Source organism: Neofelis nebulosa, chromosome 2 (assembly GCF_028018385.1).
Source record: "Neofelis nebulosa isolate mNeoNeb1 chromosome 2, mNeoNeb1.pri, whole genome shotgun sequence".
NCBI lineage: Eukaryota > Metazoa > Chordata > Mammalia > Carnivora > Felidae > Neofelis > Neofelis nebulosa.
The window spans coordinates 136,358,480-136,377,729 of NC_080783.1; the positions used below are offsets into that span (position 1 = coordinate 136,358,480).

Here is a 19,250-nt window from a genome sequence, read left to right on the forward strand (position 1 = left end):
TTTCTTAGTTCTGCGAAAACCCGAAAAGAAATCTGTTGGGAAAGTATGAATGTTTTGACACTGGTTCTTAGTAGAAGCTTTTGGACCACATTCTCACAGTTACTTCAGGGGACCTTGGTGGCCGAGCTGCCAGAATTACATCTGTTTGATCAGTGCAGATGTGAAAAATGCACAGGCAACAGCTTGGCAAGACCTGAGAGGCCACATGTCGGAGGATACTTTTGGTCATCAATTATTAATGGGCCATTTTGCAAGTCACATAAAAATAAAGCAAGAGCCTGAGATATCTTACCCCAAGCCTTCTAAATATGACAGGACCTTAACTCTTAGGTGAACAATTAGATTACCTGAAGCAAGAAGACATAACCTGTTCTGCTTATCCAAGGCTTCACGTCATTCCGAAGGACCCCGACTTTCATGGGCAAGCCTGTCCTTGTGGAATCTGCCCTCTCGCGGGGGCGCCTGAGTGGTTCAGTCGGTTAAGCGTCCGACTTCAGCTCAGGTCATGATCTCACGGTTTGTGGGTTAGAACCCTGCATCGGGCTCTGTGCTGACAGCTCAGAGCCTGGAGCCTGGAGCCTGCTTTGGATTCTGTGTCTCCCTCTCTCTCTGCCCCTCCCCTGCTTGTACTCTGTTTCTCTCTCTCTCTCAAAAATAAATAAACAAAAAATAAATAAAAAGAATCTGTCTTCTCACTACACATGGCTTCTCACTACACTGAGCCCTTGAAATGTGACTAGTCCAAACTGAGACATGCCATGGAGCAAACTACACACCGAGTTTTGAAGGCTTAGTCTCAAAAATACAAACGTTAAAATACATCATCAATGATTTTTATATTGATTACACGTTGAAATGATATTTTGGGTAAATTGCATTAAATAAAATATATTTAAACTAATTTCATAATTGTTTTTTTCTAAATGTGGCTACTAGAATGTTTAAAATATATACAAATACTTTTCATTATATTTCTATTGGACAGCACTGCTCTAGACCCATGAATTGCTGGAAAGATGGATATAACCTTTTGCAGAATGAGCAAACGTTTATCTATAGACCTTATAAAACAAGTATTTCTCATATTCTGCTGACCTTGTCATTAACAACATTTTTTTTATATGAAATTTATTGTCAAATTGGTTTCCATACAACAGCCAGTGCACATCCCAACAGGTGCCCTCCTCAATGCCCATCACCCACCCTCCCTCCTTCCCACCCCCATCAACCCTCAGTTTGTTCTCAGTTTTTAAGAGTCTCTTATGGTTTGGCTCCCTCCCTCTCTAACTTTTTTTTCCCCTCCCCAATGGTCTTCTGTTAAGTTTCTCAGGATCCACATAAGAGTGAAAACATACGGTATCTGTCTTTCTCTGTATGACTTACTTCACTTAGCATAACACTCTCCAGTTCCATCCACATTGCTACAAAAGGCCATATTTCATTCTTTCTCATTGCCACATAGTATTCCATTATGTATATAAACCACAATTTCCTTATCCATTCATCAGTTGATGGACATTTAGGCTCTTTCCATAATTTGGCTATTAACAACCTTTTTAAGTAGAGTTCTTATCATAAAGCTCCCCTTATATCACACATAGAGACGCAGTCTCATTAATTTAGGCTCTTTCTTGAGCCAATTTATATATGAAACGTAGTACAGTCAAGTAGTGCCTTTGAGGGGCACCTGGGTGGCTCAGTGGGTTAAGCCTCCAACTCTTGATTTCATCTCAGGTCAGGATCTCAGGGTTCGTGAGATTGAGCCCCATGTAAGGCGCTGTGCTGACAGCACAGAGCCTGCCTGAGATTCTCTCTCTCCCTCTCTCTCTGCCCCTCCCTGACTTGTGCTCATGCTCTCTCTCTCTCTCAAAATAAATAAACATTTTTTTAAAGTGTCTTTGAAAAGCTTCATCCTGACATCCCCCAATAATCTAAGATTTACATTCTCCTAATTTGCCATCAATGATAAAATTTTACTTTGAAAACCACAATGTCCCTTCAAAACTAAGCGGAAAGAACTAGAGGGTATTATACTAAGCAAAATAAGTCAGTCAGAGAAAGACAAATATATGATTTCACTCATGTGGAAAACAGATTAACATAAGGGAAGGGAAGCAAAAATAATATAAAGACAAGGAGGGGGACAAAACATAAGAGACTCTTAAATACGGAGAACAAACTGAGGGTTGCTGGAGGGGTTGTGGGTAGGGGGATGGGCTAAATGGCTAAGGGGCATTAGGGAGGACACTTGTTGGGATGAGCACTGGGTGTTAAATATAGGGGATGAATCACTGGAATCCACTCCTGAAATCATTATTGCACTATATGCTAACTACCTTGGATATGGATATAAATATAAATATAAATATAAATATAAATATAAATATAAATATAAATATATAAATAAGAAAACCACAATGTCTTCATTGCAATACTAACTTTGCTGGGGCAAATGGAATATGTGAATCTAGCTATCCCCCACGTTCAGCAAATGTCCAGAGTCACTAAAGCAGGTGGGAGAACAGTGAGAGAAATTATGACAAGAAAGGATTAGGCCCACAGATTGTCAAAAAGAGAGTTCCTTTATTTATTCAGTAAGCAGCATTTATGAAATGCTCACTCCCTGAAAATCATGCTTCTATTTGTGATTTTCTTTTCCTAGGCTTAATGATAGAATGGACATATCATTCTCAAAAACGGAAGTAATTTGACATTTTCTGTCAAATGTTCACCAACTGCCACCTGTCTCTCATTACCTGAGTTTTGTTGTTATTGTTGTTGTTTATTCAGGTGAGGATATGACCACATTCTTAACAGATTTTTTTGGTTGGCTGGTTGGTTGGTTGGTTTGCAAGAATGAAACTGTACTGTTTCAGGTTTTCAACAGCTTTCCAACTACTTCTCAACATCAACATTAAAGTTTACAAAAAAAAAAGATGAAGGAATAAGTAAAGTGTCAACTAGTTTTCTCTCTTTATTGTGCTATTTGTTCCTTCCTCTCCCTCTTGAATCCCCACCCCAATACCTTCTTTTAATGGAAATGGCTTTGTTTTCTGCCATAGAATGTTCTCCATGCTCATATACATGGAACATGAAACTTAACAAATTTGGAAGTCCACTTTAAGAATATAAAATTATGGGGGAGCCTGGGTGGCTCAGTCGGTTAAACATCCAACTTTGGCTCAGGTCATGATCTCAAGGTCCATGGTTCGAGCCCCACATCGGGCTCTGTGCTGACAGCACAGAGCCTGGAAGCTGCTTTGGATTTTGTGTCTCCCTCTCTCTCTGCCCCCCCACCCCACTCATGCTCTGTCTCTCTCGAAAAAAAAAAAAATTAAAAAAATTAAATATATATATACACATACACACACACACACACATATATATATATAATTATGAATATAAAATTAGGTATAGGACCTTTCTTTTTTTTAAGTAGGCTCCATACCAATGTGGGGCTTGAACTCATGACCCTGAGATTAAGAGTCACATGCTCTATCAACTGAGCCAGCCAGGCACCCCTTAAAATTAGGTATAGGACCTTAAAAGTTGCCCATGCAAGTGGGGGGGGGGGGGGGTCTCTAAAATTTAAGCTTTGTTAGCTTCATAGGAAATAGCTCTGCTCATATAATACAGACATAATATATGTATATGCAGGGTTTGAGGGGCAGATTCTTTGGTCATTACTAAAATGCCATGATAACAATGCTTTTGTGGTTAAAAAAAAAATACTTAAGGATTTTAATAAATTGCACTAAACTTATTAATAAATTTAGAACTATTTATTGATTTGAGGAGAAGTAGCAGCTTTATGATGTTAAAACTTTCTATCCAAGGGGCGCCTGGGTGGCGCAGTCGGTTAAGCGTCCGACTTCAGCCAGGTCACGATCTCGCGGTCCGTGAGTTCGAGCCCCGCGTCAGGCTCTGGGCTGATGGCTCAGAGCCTGGAGCCTGTTTCCGATTCTGTGTCTCCCTCTCTCTCTACCCCTCCCCCGTTCATGCTCTGTCTCTCTCTGTCCCAAAAATAAATAAAAAAAAAAAAAAAAAAAAAAAAAAAAAAACTTTCTATCCAAGAACTCAGTATAAATTTTTCCCCTTAGTCATGTCCCAAAGAATTTGCAATCCAATAAGAAAAAATAAAAGTTTGTACACAAATAGCCACGATACAGGAAAAGTGGAAAGTACAAATTGTAACATGTGAAACTGAAGAGAGAAAATACTCAAGAGAGTAAGAGCTGATCTGTGTAGATCTGGCACGCATGAAATGGAGGAGGGGAACCGTTAAAGGAGATGGGCACCTGGCAGAAAGGAAGCTCGGCCAGGGCACAGGGACACTCAAGAAGCAGTAAATACGCAGCTCGGTGGGGCTGGCATGCAGAGGGCACACGGTGAGCAAAGTGAGACAAGGAGAGCAAGAGGGCTCGAGCCCATCCATGCTAAGAATGCCAGGACAGAGGACTCTATCCTCAATTCTGCAGGGCAGTGCAGTTTGGGGCCAAGACAGGCCAAGACAAGAGCTCTGTTTTAAGATCAGTCAGTCAAGTGGGTGCAAGACCAATAGGAGAAGGGCCAGCGCTCATTAGAGTGGTTACCATAGTCTACGACAGAGGGTGTGAGACCTGTGCCAGAGTGAAAGAAGTAGAACAGAAAGGACCGGAAAGATGAAACATACCACAGGGCACCAGCAATGAGAATGCAACTACTGGTTAGATCAGGGAGGGAAAGAGAAGTGTTTCTGTTCTTATGCCTGAGTGAAAAGCAGGATGGTGGTGCCATTAATACAGATGAATGAAGTGGAAGACCATGTTTGAATGAAAGACAGTCAATTTCTTTTCACATATGTTATATGTGAAGTTTAACATGTAAGCAGGCTATCCAAACAGACATCCTGAACTACAGCCCAAAGTGGGAGGGCTGCCCTCTCTTGCTAAGGAGGGGGACACATTTCATAACTCCTCTGGAGGACCCCAACAGAAGAGCTCCCTTTCATAGAATGTTGAGCCTACTCACATTCTACAGGCTTCTCATCTTCCAGAGAAACTAACTGCTTCTAGACTCTTCCTCCTCCTACTCAGAAAGTGCTCTCCTTCAACATCTTAGAGCACAGCCTAGCTGGGACAGCCCTTGACTAAACTCTGCATCGTTGAGCAGGCAAGACATTATTCAAAAGCTTTGTGATGCCACAGGAAAAAAAATTCACCCAACCCATAGAACTAGGTAAATTTAGCCATATTTCAAAATAAAATTTATGCAGCAGAAACCAATACAAGGCAAAAGTCCAATTTTGTTTTAAACAGAACCTGAATTTTTAAAATAACAGTAACTCAGTTTCACTACCAAACTACACTTTGAAATTATTTTTTCTTATAAACTAAATGTGCAAAGTCATTACTAATAGAGTTTTGATATGAGAATATTATAGATACGACATTTTCCCAAACTAAAATTTGGGCGACTGCTGGTTCAAAGGTAATAGCCAAAGCTGAAAGGACAAAACTGACAGCTATGGAAAACGCCAGAATGCGTTTATTTTAGCAGTCACTAAATTTGCAATACTTGAGTGTTGGGGGGTGGTGGAGTACAGGGGATTTTAATTAACATGAAATTATATCTTGCAAAACATTAAAATGTACAAACCTCGTAATGTTCATATTCATCCACATCAAATGTCTCAAAGTCAAAAAATCCATGTTGTAATCCCTAAAAGCAGAACTTGAATTAGTTTTTCCACACCAAATTGATAACTTTTAGCCATTCCTGCTCACAAATGACCCTCACTAGCCTGAAGGAAAAAGCTTGAAACCTTTCATTTATAACACCTATCTAGAAATCATCTAATATTAGTAATTTTGCTTTGAGACTTTCTTACAAGTGGGACTGAACACTTAGAAAAACATGAAAATATGTCCTGCAAAACAGATCTAGAGTCCTAATTTACATTGTTTTGTGTGTAAATAAATTAATTATGTATATAGGGGTGCCTGGGTGGCTCAGTCGGTTAAGCGTCTGACTTCGGCTCAGGTCATGATCTCACAGTTTGTGAGTTCGAGCCCCAAGTCAGCCTCTGTGCTAACAGCTCAGAGCCCGGAGCCTGCTTCGGATTCTGTGTCCCGCCTCTCTCTTTGCCCCTCCCTCACTTGTGCTCTGTCTCTCTCTGTCTCTCAAAAATAAGTAAATGTAAAAAAAAATTTTTTTTAATAAATTAATTAATTATGTATATAAAATGGAGCATACTAGCAAATATATAGTTAAAACCCATTTGGGAATGATGCAATTAATTCATATCAAACCATAACAGAATACCTAACAGTGATTAACTTTTCAGATAGGAGAAGAAAAATCAAATTTGTAGGTGCTTTTATTTTCCTTTCAGCATTAATGAGATACTTAGCAAAAAGGGCATTTTTACTCAATAGGCCCTTATTTGTCCCTGCTTTGAGAGAATTTGTTTTACAGTAATAGTTTCTGACAGAGTACAAGTGTACTAGACTGCTCTTACACTTTAGAGGAAGAGCTGATATTTTTAACAACACAAAGAAAACGTGCATTACTCCTTTTCAAAACGATCCAGCTTGCTCAGATATAATATTTTGAAGAGGACAGAGTCTCTTCTTTTATGTCATGAAGCTATACAAATTATAATAGAGTACAAACCCACAGTCGCTTTTAAAAATTATGTATTCAAGTCATTAAAAAATAGGAGAAACTGTTAAGCCAAGCTGTGGTGCATCTGTATTTGAAAATATTTTACAGACCAGTGTTTTCCAAAATGCAGAGCATGGACCACCTGCAGCAGAAGCACTGACGGTAATTTAGATCTAAAATACCAATTCCTAAACCCCATACCAGAACTATTAAATGTGATGCTTTAGGGGTAGGACCAGTATTTTAACATGCCTTCTAGGTGATTCTTACACACGATAAGGTCTGACAACAGTTTTGTCGACCCCTACCGTTAAGAGCAAAACAAGTTGTTTACATTATTTCATCTTTAAACAAAGCAACTCAGTTGATTCCAGTGAAAGCAGTGAGAAGAGTAAACCCTGAGCTGTAACCTTCCTTCCTTTCTCTTCATTTAAAGTGTGTGCTTGTGTATGTTTCTGTGTATAGTTCACACACATATGAACTATGCATGTGATGATGCCCATACAACAAAATCACAAAGATATGCTTCCTAAGAAGGTAAAACTGCAGCTGTAAACTGTCTGCACTCTTAGGGGGCATGGTACTCATTGCCAAAAAAATTGCCCAGACCATGATGGCTTGTATAAGAGAGTGTGCAGGGGGATAATGTGTCTCAGTCGCTTAAAGACATGTTGAACACTCTAATCAGGTCTTTCTAAAATCTCATCTACATTCAGGTAATATTAACCCAAACATTTGATGAAGCAAGAAATTTACAGAAGATGTTTTTCATGAACAAAGTACAGCTTCCCTCTATAACAGGAAGGATGTCATAAATTTCTATATTGAGTTACCAAGTTACCATAACAGGTGGGGATATTCCAGGGTGAACTCTTTCTGAACTTCATAAATTTATAAAAGAAACAGCCTGTACCAGATGGCAGAATAGGCGAAATAATAACAATAAAAATAACAACAATAACAATAAACAAATTACTTTCTTTCCCTCAGGCATATTTTTTAAATGCTATAATTAGGGTTCTTAACTTGTGTTACTAGAAGTCTATGTTGGTGACATTATTTGTGGGGTGGGCTAGAGTATTTTGACAGTTTTTAAGTGAAAAGAAAAATATTTGAAAACTATTTTAAAGTCTTACAGAGTTTAAATTCATTTTTAAATGAAATATCAAAGTCAAAAAACATACATAAAACAACAAGGATATTTATCATACCAATTTTCTCAACTCAAAATGTAGCAATTATATTATTATATTATATCATATTATATTACATTATGGTAGAGAAAAGAAACTGGAACAAGAATCACTGCCGATAGTGTGTTTACAGTCCTTGCCAATGGATTCTGCAACATGTACATTCCTGACTGATAAATCATGGCTGTATGTTCAAGATGGAATGATGCACTTTGAACCTTCATTCGAATTCACACTATAATGTGCATGACTTCTCAGTAAATTAGTGCTTCTAGAACACATTCTTAAAATTCTCAAAAATATTTTAGATTAACTTCTCCATTATATATATGAATAACTAAATAACTATGCCTCTAAACTATACATACAGTGCATCAAATCACCCAGGGGGATTGTTCAAACAGACTGCAGGGCCCCACTACCACAGTTTATGGTTCAATCAGTCTTGGATGGGACCGAGAATTTCATCTCTAACAAGTCCCACGCTTTGACAAACCATTGATTCATAACATACCCTTGATATGGTAGGGAAATCTGAGTTAGAATTAGCCCTGCTAAGAACTCCCTGTGGCTCTGAAACTGACTTCACCTCTCTGGGGTTGTTTCCTCGTCTATAAAGATGAGATAATATCTGGCCTACTTACTACTTCACAGAGGTGTAATAATATCCAGGTAGGAAACCAACATGGAAATGTTCTCCACACTGACAGAGGTGTGGGTTGGCTTCCTGCCTCTCCCACACCAAGCTCTAGCTTGATAAGGAAGCTGAACCAGTGACAAAGCAATGTCACAGGCAGAACAGCAGATAGGAGTGATCCATCTGCCAGGGAAAAGAAATAATTTAAATGAGAAAGGGAAATCCCTTCTACCTCAATAAGGAGTTACAGAGTTACCCACAGACACCCCTTCAATTTGTCCAACAATCTATATTTTACAGATCAATCATTGTTCAAGAAGTGGAAAGCCTTCTGCTCACTGCCTGTCCTCTCTTCTCTCCAATGAAAAACAAGAATATTGACATTATTCCTTTCTCGTATTTTGAAACTACTGTGTCAACTACAGTAAGGAGAATTATTATTACCTTTCTGATTCCCTGCAAACAGTCGAGGATGGTGAGATTGTAAGTGCAATTTCCAAAGGAAGCATCCCTATAAATACACACACACACACACACAAAAACAAAACAAAAAAACAATACTAAAAATGTACATTCAGAATATTCAAATAAGACAATACCAAAGACAATTGAAGATATGCTTGTTTGGCTTCACAGCTGTCAACATGGTAAATTTATGCAACACATCAGGTACTACTAGTTAACTACTCTTACATCTTAACTGAAGCATTTCTGAAACTGCTTTAATCCAATAGCCATAATTAATAAGAAAAGCAAATTCAAGAGCCTGAGTTCACAAGTCAGATTGCCTTCATTCAAGTTCCAACTCTGCCACATACTGGCTGGGACCTTGAACAACTTATTTTACTTCTGTGAGTCTCGGTTTCCCATCTCTGAAATGATGTTACTGATGGTATTTACCATTTACAGGATTATTGTCAGATTACATTGAATAAGTGGAAGTCCTGGAGCGCCTGGGTGGCTCAGCTGGTTAAGTTGTCAAGTCTTGATTTCGGGTCAGGTCATGACCTCATGGTGTGTGGGGTCGAGCCCCACACTGGGCTCTGCACTGACAGCACAGAGCCTGCTTGGGATTCTCTCTCTCCCTCTCTCTCTGTCCCTCCCCTGCTTGTTCTCTCTCTCTCAAAATAAATAAATAAACTTTAAAAAAAAGAAAAATAAATGGAAAGTCCTTCATATAAGAGCCTGGCACATAGGAAGCACCTAAGAAATATTATGGTTTTTCTTGGTATTATTAACAATGACCTGAACTGTTCCATTAAGTAAAAGATTTATAATCACCAATGGTATTCTCATAGAGGAACAACCACCTATCAGGAATATGGTAAATACAAGCATAAAAATGTAAGGAGAACAATGTAGGCAGGTCAACAGAAGCTAGCTGCTATTTTACTGGATTAAATGACACCCCTCCTACCTACCCTCCCCCCCAAAAAAACAAAAAACTATGGAAAAAGCAGTCATTCTTCCAAACAATCTCCTCTCAGGATCCAGGAGAACTTCTAATGCACCATGAAGTGTTGTATCAAAGGGAGTGGGAACCTACTGCACCGAAAATTGAGTACTTCATACTTTATTTAAGTTTTTAGAGCAACCTGCTTTAGGCAACATAAAACTGAAGTATCAAGTTCAGGTGAGCTTAAGCAAGAACTGGCACTGGAGCTTTAACACTAGCAATGTTCCAAGGTGTCCAAGGCAAGAAACTTGACCTCCAGGCTCTCAGTCTCCCTGCCCAGCCCCCAATGCTGACCCGAAGGAATAGAGCTGTCAGGCACCTGCCAATGACAAAGTCGAAGGCACCACACAAAGTTGGTTCAAGGGCAGCAGTAGGGAAGGTGCCAGAAGATGATGCTCCATGGGGAGAAAAGGACCTTTAAGTGTTTTAACATATAATTAACATAAAACTGAGTTTTATATCACAACCATCCAATGTAACTTGAACCTATGGCTGCTAAGTCATGAATTAAAATGAAGCTTCAATGTCACTGGATTTCAACATCCTGATAACCTAATATAAAAATAGGAAGTAAGCAAAGCAACTTAAAAGAAATGTTTAAGTTCTGAAGCTTCAAAGTTTTTTGTTTGCTGAAGCCTCGCTTAACAAGGGGCTTAAACCCATGACCCTGATATCAAGACCTGAGCTGCTTAATCGACTGAGCCACCCAGACACTCTTGAAACTTCAAAGTTAACCTATGTTAATAGGAAGGATTATTCTACATATGTAAATCTGATTTCAAGACATTTTTTTAATGCTATCTGAACTCATGGGTCAGTGCAAAGCAAAGTAGCCCCTTTTCCAAATATCATGTAAAGACAAACCATGTATTAAAAAGCAAATTTTAATGGACTAAACCAGAGAAAGGTATAGCTTGGGATCTAAGACAAAATAGCAGTTTATATAAAGAATCACATACTCCTTTGCAGGCACTTGTCTCTTTGGGTCAAGGTTTCAGAATCTTTCATGTGTCATGGACCCCTTAGAAATCTGATGAAGCTTGTGAACCCCTCTTCTCAGAATGATGTTTTTAAATGAATAAAATAAAATATATATGAATAACAGAAGACTAATTCGATTAAATTTATCAAAATATTAAAAAAATAATTTATAAGACCATATTTAATTATTTACTGTTTTATTAATATGTAACAAGACCTAGTAGGTCTAGTGATGACTATAATTTTGAAGAAGGAATGAACATAAATAATAAGAGATATGAAATATATAAGATGCATGTAAAAATTATAATGGGATATAAAAATGTCTGTAATTTCTATTGTGACATTCATATTGCTAATACTACTATAGTTTATTTCCAATATTTATAATTGAATATAATTAAGATAAGTGAAAACAAAGACACTTTTTGTCATCCAAACTCAGTGACTCTCTGAACTATCTCCGCAGACCCAAGATTAAAAATTACTACTTCAGTAAAGAAAAAAATAAAACAAAAACAAAAACTTTCTTATTTAAAATAGTAAAACAATTTTAAGAACTGGAGGTGCTCTTATTCTCTGAAGTATATTTTCCCATGCCTAGACTCACCTAAATGAATTCACATAGATAAGTCATAGAAATGCTCCAGACTCAGTCTTTCTGACTGTCTGCAAAATTTGGTGAGACTATCATGATATCTCTTGGCCTATCACAGCCACAAGTTTTACCAGTGACTGAAAAGAGAGCTCTGGTGACCTGGTGATCAAATCTATAGACCTGAGAGAGGAAGACGAGTTAACATGCCATGTGACAGAATTAGGATATAAAGCAGTCACAGCAGGATGGAAAGACAGGTAGAAATTTACAGCTTGAAATATAAGGGATGCAATAAAATTAGGTCACATTCTCAGAACTGGGGAGAGGAGATGACACACCAAAGGACATTACACCCATTCCTCAGGAGAATTAATCCTCATGACAGCCACACAAGGACAAATAGCTTCCCAAACCTGCCTCCACACTGAGCAGGAGAAATGGCTTATTAGTGGAACCTGACTCCTACTTAGACAAAGGAGAGCAGCTATAAAAGTGAACAGACACAAAAACATGTTATATGTTCTCTGGGGGGAAAAAGTGAGAGAAAGAGAAGGTAGAGATGGCAGACTGAACACACGTATCTACCAAATCCACACTAAAAAGAGAATTTTGAAAGGCTTTTTAAGAAAGAAATCCAACAAGCTCAGGGAGAATAAGAGAGCAGAAGATAGCAATAAAATTGTGAAAGCTGGAAATCAGAGGAGTGGTAGTAAATTAGAAAACCAAGAAAAGGGGGGGCACCTGGGTGGCTCAGTCGGTTAAGTGTCCGACTTCAGCTCAGGTCATGATCTCACGGTCTGTGAGTTCGAGCCCCGCGTCGGGCTCTGTGCTGACACCTCAGAGCCTGGAGCCTGTTTCGGATTCTGTGTCTCCCTCTCTCTCTGACCCTCCCCCATTCATGCTCTGTCTCTCTCTGTCTCAAAAATAAATAAATGTTAAAAAAAAAAAAATTAAAAAAAAAAAAAAAGAAAACCAAGAAAAGGGAATATTAAGGTGACAAAGCCAGAGAATCCACCTAATTAATACTAGAAACGTCCCATAAGGCTCAGGAATTGGCAGCACTGGGTTCTTCTGGAAATAGAATGAAGGAAGTGACTGACATAAGACTGAAAGTCCACTTAAGAAGCTGAGAGATTTTATTCTATAAAAGAAACATTATCTCCCATGTTCCAAATCAATCTTCCCTGCTTCCCTTCCCTTCCCTCAACCACCCAATACAGTCAGAAGCATCTAAGAATGATTGGCCCTGGAAGGCAGCAAGATACCTGCCCCATACTACGTTCAAGTTTGAATTGGAGGATTGCTTCAGGATTATTTTTCACCTATTTTTTTCTAAGAAATGGAGATGGAGGTTAGGAAAATACCAGGCTCCGTTAACTACAGAAGTCCCTTTGAGTCTGAAACTGTATCATTATTCAACACAACTGATGATCACTTTCCTCTCTAGGTATCTCCTCTGGGTCCTTCCCAACAGAATTTAAACACTTTCAGGTCTCTACCATCTTTAAAAGAAAAAAAAAAAAACTGTCCCAAACTTTCTTGACTCGACATCTCCCTTCAACCACCACCCTCTCTTGAGACTCCTCTTTAAAACAAGACTTCTTCAGGGGCGCCTGGGTGGCTCAGTCGGTTGAGCATCCGACATTGGCTCAGGTCATGATCTCGCAAGTCATGAGTTCAAACCCCATGTCGGGCTCTGTGCTGACAGTTCAGAGCCTGGAGCCTGCTTCCAATTCTGTGTCTCCCTCTCTCTCTCTCTGCCCCTCCCCTGCTCATGCTCTGTCCCCCACTGTCTCTTAAAAAGTAAAATAAAACGTTAAAAAAAAAATTTTAAACAAGACTTCTCTGAAGAATTACTTCTCCCCCTGCTCCATTTTCCCTCCTCTCACATCTTAACACCCTCTGATCTGTTTCCACCCTCGTCCACACCACAAACATGTCACACTAAAGTTACCAATTATCTTCATATTGCTACGCCTAGGGGGCTTTGTTTTTAATAGAGATAAAATTCACAATTTATCCTTTTTAAAGTGTACAAGTCAGTAATTTCTTTTAGTATATTCACAATTCCTATTACCACTAATTCCAAAAGAGCTATAGCCCCCGAAAAAGAAATTCGGTGCCCATTTACAGTGACTGCTCACTTTCCCTCCCCACTTGCTGGCAATCAGTAATCTACTTTCTGTCTCTCTGGATCTGCTTCTTCTAAACCCAGGGAACATTTCCCAAGCATCATTTTACTGAATTTGTCAGCAATAATAATACTCCTTTGAATACTGCCTTCACTGGCTTCCTGGATTTTTCTTCTACATCTCCACACACTGCTACTACCCAATCTCCCTGGCAAAGCCATCCTTCTACTCCAAATCCTTAAAAGTTAGAGTTCTCAAGGTTGAATCCCAGACTCAAATTCTTCTCACTCCATGCTCTCTCCCTAGTCCAGGACAAGTTCCCATGTATCAGCATCACCTGGATGGTTCCTTAAACTCAGAATGCTGGACCCCACCAGAAATCCTGATCCAATGGGGGCAGAACCTGAAAATCTGCGTTTCTAACAGGTTTCCAGGAGGGTACTGATGAAGCTGGTAGAAAGGAGCACATTTTGAGAACTGCCCTACACAATCTAATCCATATAAACTGCCATCAATCTACCAATGACCCTCAAATTTCTGTCTCTAGCACAAACTCCTTAAAACTGCAAAACAGGGGCACCTGGGGTGGCTCAGTGGGTTGAGCATCCGACTCTTGATTTCAGCTCAGGTCAAGATCTCAAGGTTCGTGGGAACCTCCCTCTCTCTGCCCCTCCCCCACTTGCTCTAACTCTCTCTCTCTGTCTCTCTAAATAAATAAATATATATATATATATTTTTAACCACATACATGACCTTCTCATTTGGGTGTCTTAAGGCATCTCACATTCATTGTGAAAGAAGACCCTCTTGCAGCTGCCCCCCCAAAACAACAACGATAATCCAGTCCTCCAGCGCTATCCCGTAAAAGACGCAGCTTCCACAACCCCTCACGCTAGAACTCAGACGCCCCTGCATCTCTCATTCCCCTTATCCTGTCCACCACAGTGTCCCATTACCTTTCCCTCTTAACTGCCTGCACTGACTTCTCTCTGATACCCCGCCCCCCGCCACCTCTCAGGTGGACTCCCACAACAGCTTTTCCACCCCCCCCCCACCTCTCCTTGCTAATCAGTCTTCTAGCAGCAACCAGAGTGATATCTGTTTTAAAGCACATCAGATCCAGTCACTCTTCGACTATAACCCTTCACTGACTTCCGCTGTTCTCACAGGAAAGTTCAAAATGTCAACAAATGTATCCTGGTGGTATCTGGCCCTGCCTGCATAGGCCTCCTCATTTTATGCTCCTCTACAATCTGCCCATCACACCTTGCCTGAGGTCCTCCAAGAGGGCTCTCTGATCTCACCACAGGACCTTTGCTCCTGCTGGTCACATGTCTCCTGCTGCCTTTTGCCTAAGTTACCTTACCTGTCCTTCAGATCCCAACTCAAAGATCAAAGTCTCCAGGGAAAAACCTCAACCCCACCCTGGCTAGAGCAGGTCCCCAACTTTTTTTTTTTATTGTACTTAATCAAGTATAGTTTGACATATTGTGGCATGCTTATTTGATTCTCTGCCTCTCTCTGTAGCAGCCTCAAAGAAGACAGGATCTATACATTTTTTACTTACCCTTCTCTCCCTAGTACCTAACATACTGCTTAGCACAAAATAGAGATATCGAATAAACATTTCAGTTAAGTAAAGGAGCTTGTTAAGTGATATTAAACACACTTTTATTTTAACCCAGACACTTTAGAGAGACTATAAAGAGCTTTTACTTACATCACTACACTAATGTGATATAAAGTTTTAAACTCCCACAGTTTTTATCGCAACTACAGCTCCCAATTGTTTACATAACTCCCAGTTTGCTTTTTCACTCATTTATCAATGTATTCATTCACTCATTCATTCATTCATTCATTCACTCATTCATTCATATTTATTGAGCCAAATATTTACTGAGTTGAATAAGAGGACCTGTATTGTTCGTTACCTCTCCCACAAAGGACCACTGAAATCCACAGACTTCAACTGTGGGAAAAAGTATGCACACCCAATGCTGTCTGGGGACACCACAGCTCTTACCTTTATCTGTCATGATAGTTTTACCATGCATTGCATTAACTCCCTTAAATAGGTGAACACCATGCTGCTCTTCATTCAGAGAGAAGTTCATATCCCAACACCCAGGGTTTCTAATCACTCATCTCTGCTGAAGAAGAAATCCTACATCCCTCCCCAATATGGAAGACTAAGGTTACAGACAACAGTTGTCTAGACACATCCAAATACAAATTTAACCCAACCTCATGCTAGACCATCTAAACTCCATCCATCACAACAACTCTCTTTGTAAGTGTGACGTCCAGCATAGTAGCCAAATGAACCATGAAAGTATTATGAAATGATTATAAAAATCCACTAACTATGACCTTGGGAGTGGCTGGCAGTCAACAAATATTTGTTGAACGAGAAACTAAATGACTGAATATTTGAATAGATGAAGCAACTGGAACTTTATTATGTTTTTGTATTTATTTTCCAGAGAAGCAATAGAAGAAACATTAAATTTAAGAAAACTAGAACCACCATCCACAATGAGATAAAAAGAGAAAGTGCTGAATCCCACTATTGTCATAGAGCATAGGCTCCCACAAAGTGATTACTGAATATTCAAGAATTTTCAGAACCCAAATTAGCATTGGTGGCTGTATTTACACCACAGAAATCAACAAACCCTTTTTACTTACAGAGCCTGTTTACCAACATACCACTGCTTGTAGCCTAAGAATCTAGACATCACTGTGAAAGAAGCAACCTTATAAATGTTAATAATGAGGAGCCAAAACGGGAGATGAAAGAACATATTCACACAAAGCAATAAGAAGGCATTTCCGGTAATGAAGCTGTTGGAAATGAAGAAAGAATAAAGAACAGAGTCACAGGGTTTAAAATGTAGAGACTACAGGGGCACCTGGGTGGTTCTGCCGAAGCGTCTGACTTCAGCTCAGGTCATGATCTGGTGGTTCATGGGTATGAGTCCCATGTTGGGCTCTGTGCTGACAGCTCAGTGCCTAGAGCCTGTTTCGGATTCTGTGTCTCCCTCTCTCTCTGCCTGTCCCCCATTCACACTCTGTCTCTCTCTGTCTCAAAAATAAACAAACATTAAATAAATAAATAAATAAATAAATAAATAAATAAATAAAATGTAGAGACTACACTGAAGAATACAAAAGAGCTGACAGAAGAAATATTGGGGATGGCTATGATCTACGTATGTTTTAATTCCATGATTCTCTGTGAGTTCTCTGGATAACAAATAGTTAGGAGGTATGCCAATATCTTCAGAGCAATGGGTTGGAAAGCATCTCAAAGATTCATCTAAGCACCTTCCAAGCACTGACCTAAATCCAACTACACAACTGCACAAGAACATGAGCTTCTTTTTAAAAAAAAAATTTTTTTTTAACGGTTATTTATTTTTGAGACAGAGAGAGACAGAGCATGAACGGGGGAGGGTCAGAGAGAGAGGGAGACACAGAATCTGAAACAGGCCCCGGGCTCTGAGCTGTCAGCACAGAGCCCGACACGGGGCTCAAACTCACAGACTGTGAGATCATGACCCGAGCTGAAGTCGGACGCTCAACTGACTGAGCTACCCAGGCGCCCCAAGAACATGAGCTTCTTAAGGACCGGTAATGTGTCCTTTATGTCTGCATGCCCAGAGTCTAGCACAGTGTTGGGTCCATTAATGTTTTAGACGTCAAATGAATGAATAAATGATCACTACCAGGAAATCATTCATCTTATATCTGAACAACTCTAGTGGCTGGGAACAACTGACCCAACAAAACAAAAATTATATAAAACAATTTTGAATCATAAACTATGTACAATAATGAAAATTCAATCTAGGTCATTGCTGTCCAACAGAAATATGATGCTGTCCACAAAAGAGAACCAAAATTATAATGTTAACTTTGTTCAAAACTATATTTAAAAAAGTAAAAAGAAACAAGTGAAATCCATTAGTAACATATTTTCTTAATCACCATAATTATAAAGAAGACATTTTACATTTTTTATACCAAATCTTCGAAATCCAATATATATCTTTAACTTACAGTCTCAGTTTGGACTAAACAAATTTCAAGTGCTCAAAAGCACACAAAGCTGCTAGCTACCATACTGGACAGTTCAGCTCTAGACTATATTGTATGGATACCTGGGAACTAGACAATGCACCAAAATATTCACATAATTATCCGAACTATACTTGACTTCCAGTCTCTGAACAAATCCATGACACATATGTACTAGCTCCAGAGAAAAGAAAGAGCTGATTGCTTGTATCACCTAGGCTACAAGATGAAAAGGTATTTGATGAGAATTCGTAGGGAGAACAGAGCCATCTCCCACTCAAAGTGCAAAATCAAATGACTTCATAGGGCAGCAAAATCAAAAGCTGAATACAACCAGTACCTAACAAACACAGAACACAGAATCTCCTGCTTTTCAGATTTAATGTAAGGCCATACAGTAATCTCTCTGTTCATCTAAAGAAACGGATATGTAAAAATTCATTTCTAAATCATGGCTTAAAAGGTTACATAAAGTCAGCAGAATAGGATCTGTTTAGAACTAACAATAACGGGCACCAAAAAAACAGATCAAGCACTGTGCTCTGGGCCTTTTATCAACATGTGAGTGCCACCCATTTAACCACATTAATTCTGCTTCACAGACAAAAATAATAGTAAATTGTCTTTAATCCAGGTATCCAAAAGAGCTTCATCTACAAGACATTCAACAAAATAACTATGTTCATTAATGTAAATGATTGCAATCATTTTCTTTTTTTTTTAATTTTTTTTTTTAACGTTTATTTATTTTTGAGACAGAGAGAGACAGAGCATGAACGGGGGAGGGGCAGAGAGAGAGGGAGACACAGAATCGGAAGCAGGCTCCAGGCTCCGAGCCATCAGCCCAGAGCCCGACGCGGGGCTCGAACTCACGGACCGCGAGATCGTGACCTGGCTGAAGTCAGACGCTTAACTGACTGAGCCACCCAGGTGCCCCGATTGCAATCTTTTTCTAAACCACCTTTATCACTGATTCTTCAGTAGAAAGTTTGGTAACACCGATCTGGGACCATAAAAATAAGAATAACAAAAAAATCTATCTGAACCAATTTTCACATTGAAGCACTGCCATGTTCTCAAAAACAGAATAGATGTAACTCACTTCCTTACATGTAGTTAGTGGGTCATAAAGACCCTGACAGTTGTTTCTGTTCTCAGATCCTATATAATGGTGCTTATTTACCACTATAACAAGAAAAATCTGATAAAGAGACTGCTTTTCATGGTAGTCCAAGTTACTCAACATGCCCTAGCTGTTGAAAATGGATTCAACAGTTTGTACTGGATAAGCCATCTACTTTTATCTATTTTCAACACTCAGGAAACTGGCACAACCTCAGTACTCAAAACTAATGCAGATCTTTCTCATCATACCAAGCATTAAAAACAAAGGTTTATTAAAGATCCATGAGGGCAGAAATAACCCCAAAGATCACCACTGAGAAGCAAAGAGGTAGCCGTCAGAAGGAAAAATTGAAAACGAAAATAAAATCTTTAAAAGGATAAAATAAATTTTGTTTCTATA

The 19,250-nt window shown here is 39.1% G+C and overlaps 1 protein-coding gene across 10 annotated transcripts in view; it reads right to left on the reverse strand.

Annotated features, from left to right (window-relative positions):
- The window catches only part of CDC14A (cell division cycle 14A), a 187,151-nt gene that overhangs the window by 95,244 nt on the left and 72,657 nt on the right, over window positions 1-19,250 (reverse strand). For 9 of the 10 annotated variants that reach the window (XR_009257914.1, XR_009257913.1, XM_058716415.1 and 6 more), the window contains 2 exons: window positions 8,920-8,986; window positions 5,638-5,700 (listed from right to left, as the gene is read on the reverse strand). The exons of the other annotated variant lie outside the window; for it this stretch is intronic. Coding sequence is in view for 7 of the 9 variants with exons in the window: in XM_058716415.1 (XP_058572398.1) it covers window positions 5,638-5,700; window positions 8,920-8,986 (130 nt within the window). In the remaining 2 variants the exon portion in view is untranslated. The remainder of the gene's footprint in view (window positions 1-5,637; window positions 5,701-8,919; window positions 8,987-19,250) is intronic. 10 annotated transcript variants of the gene reach the window in all.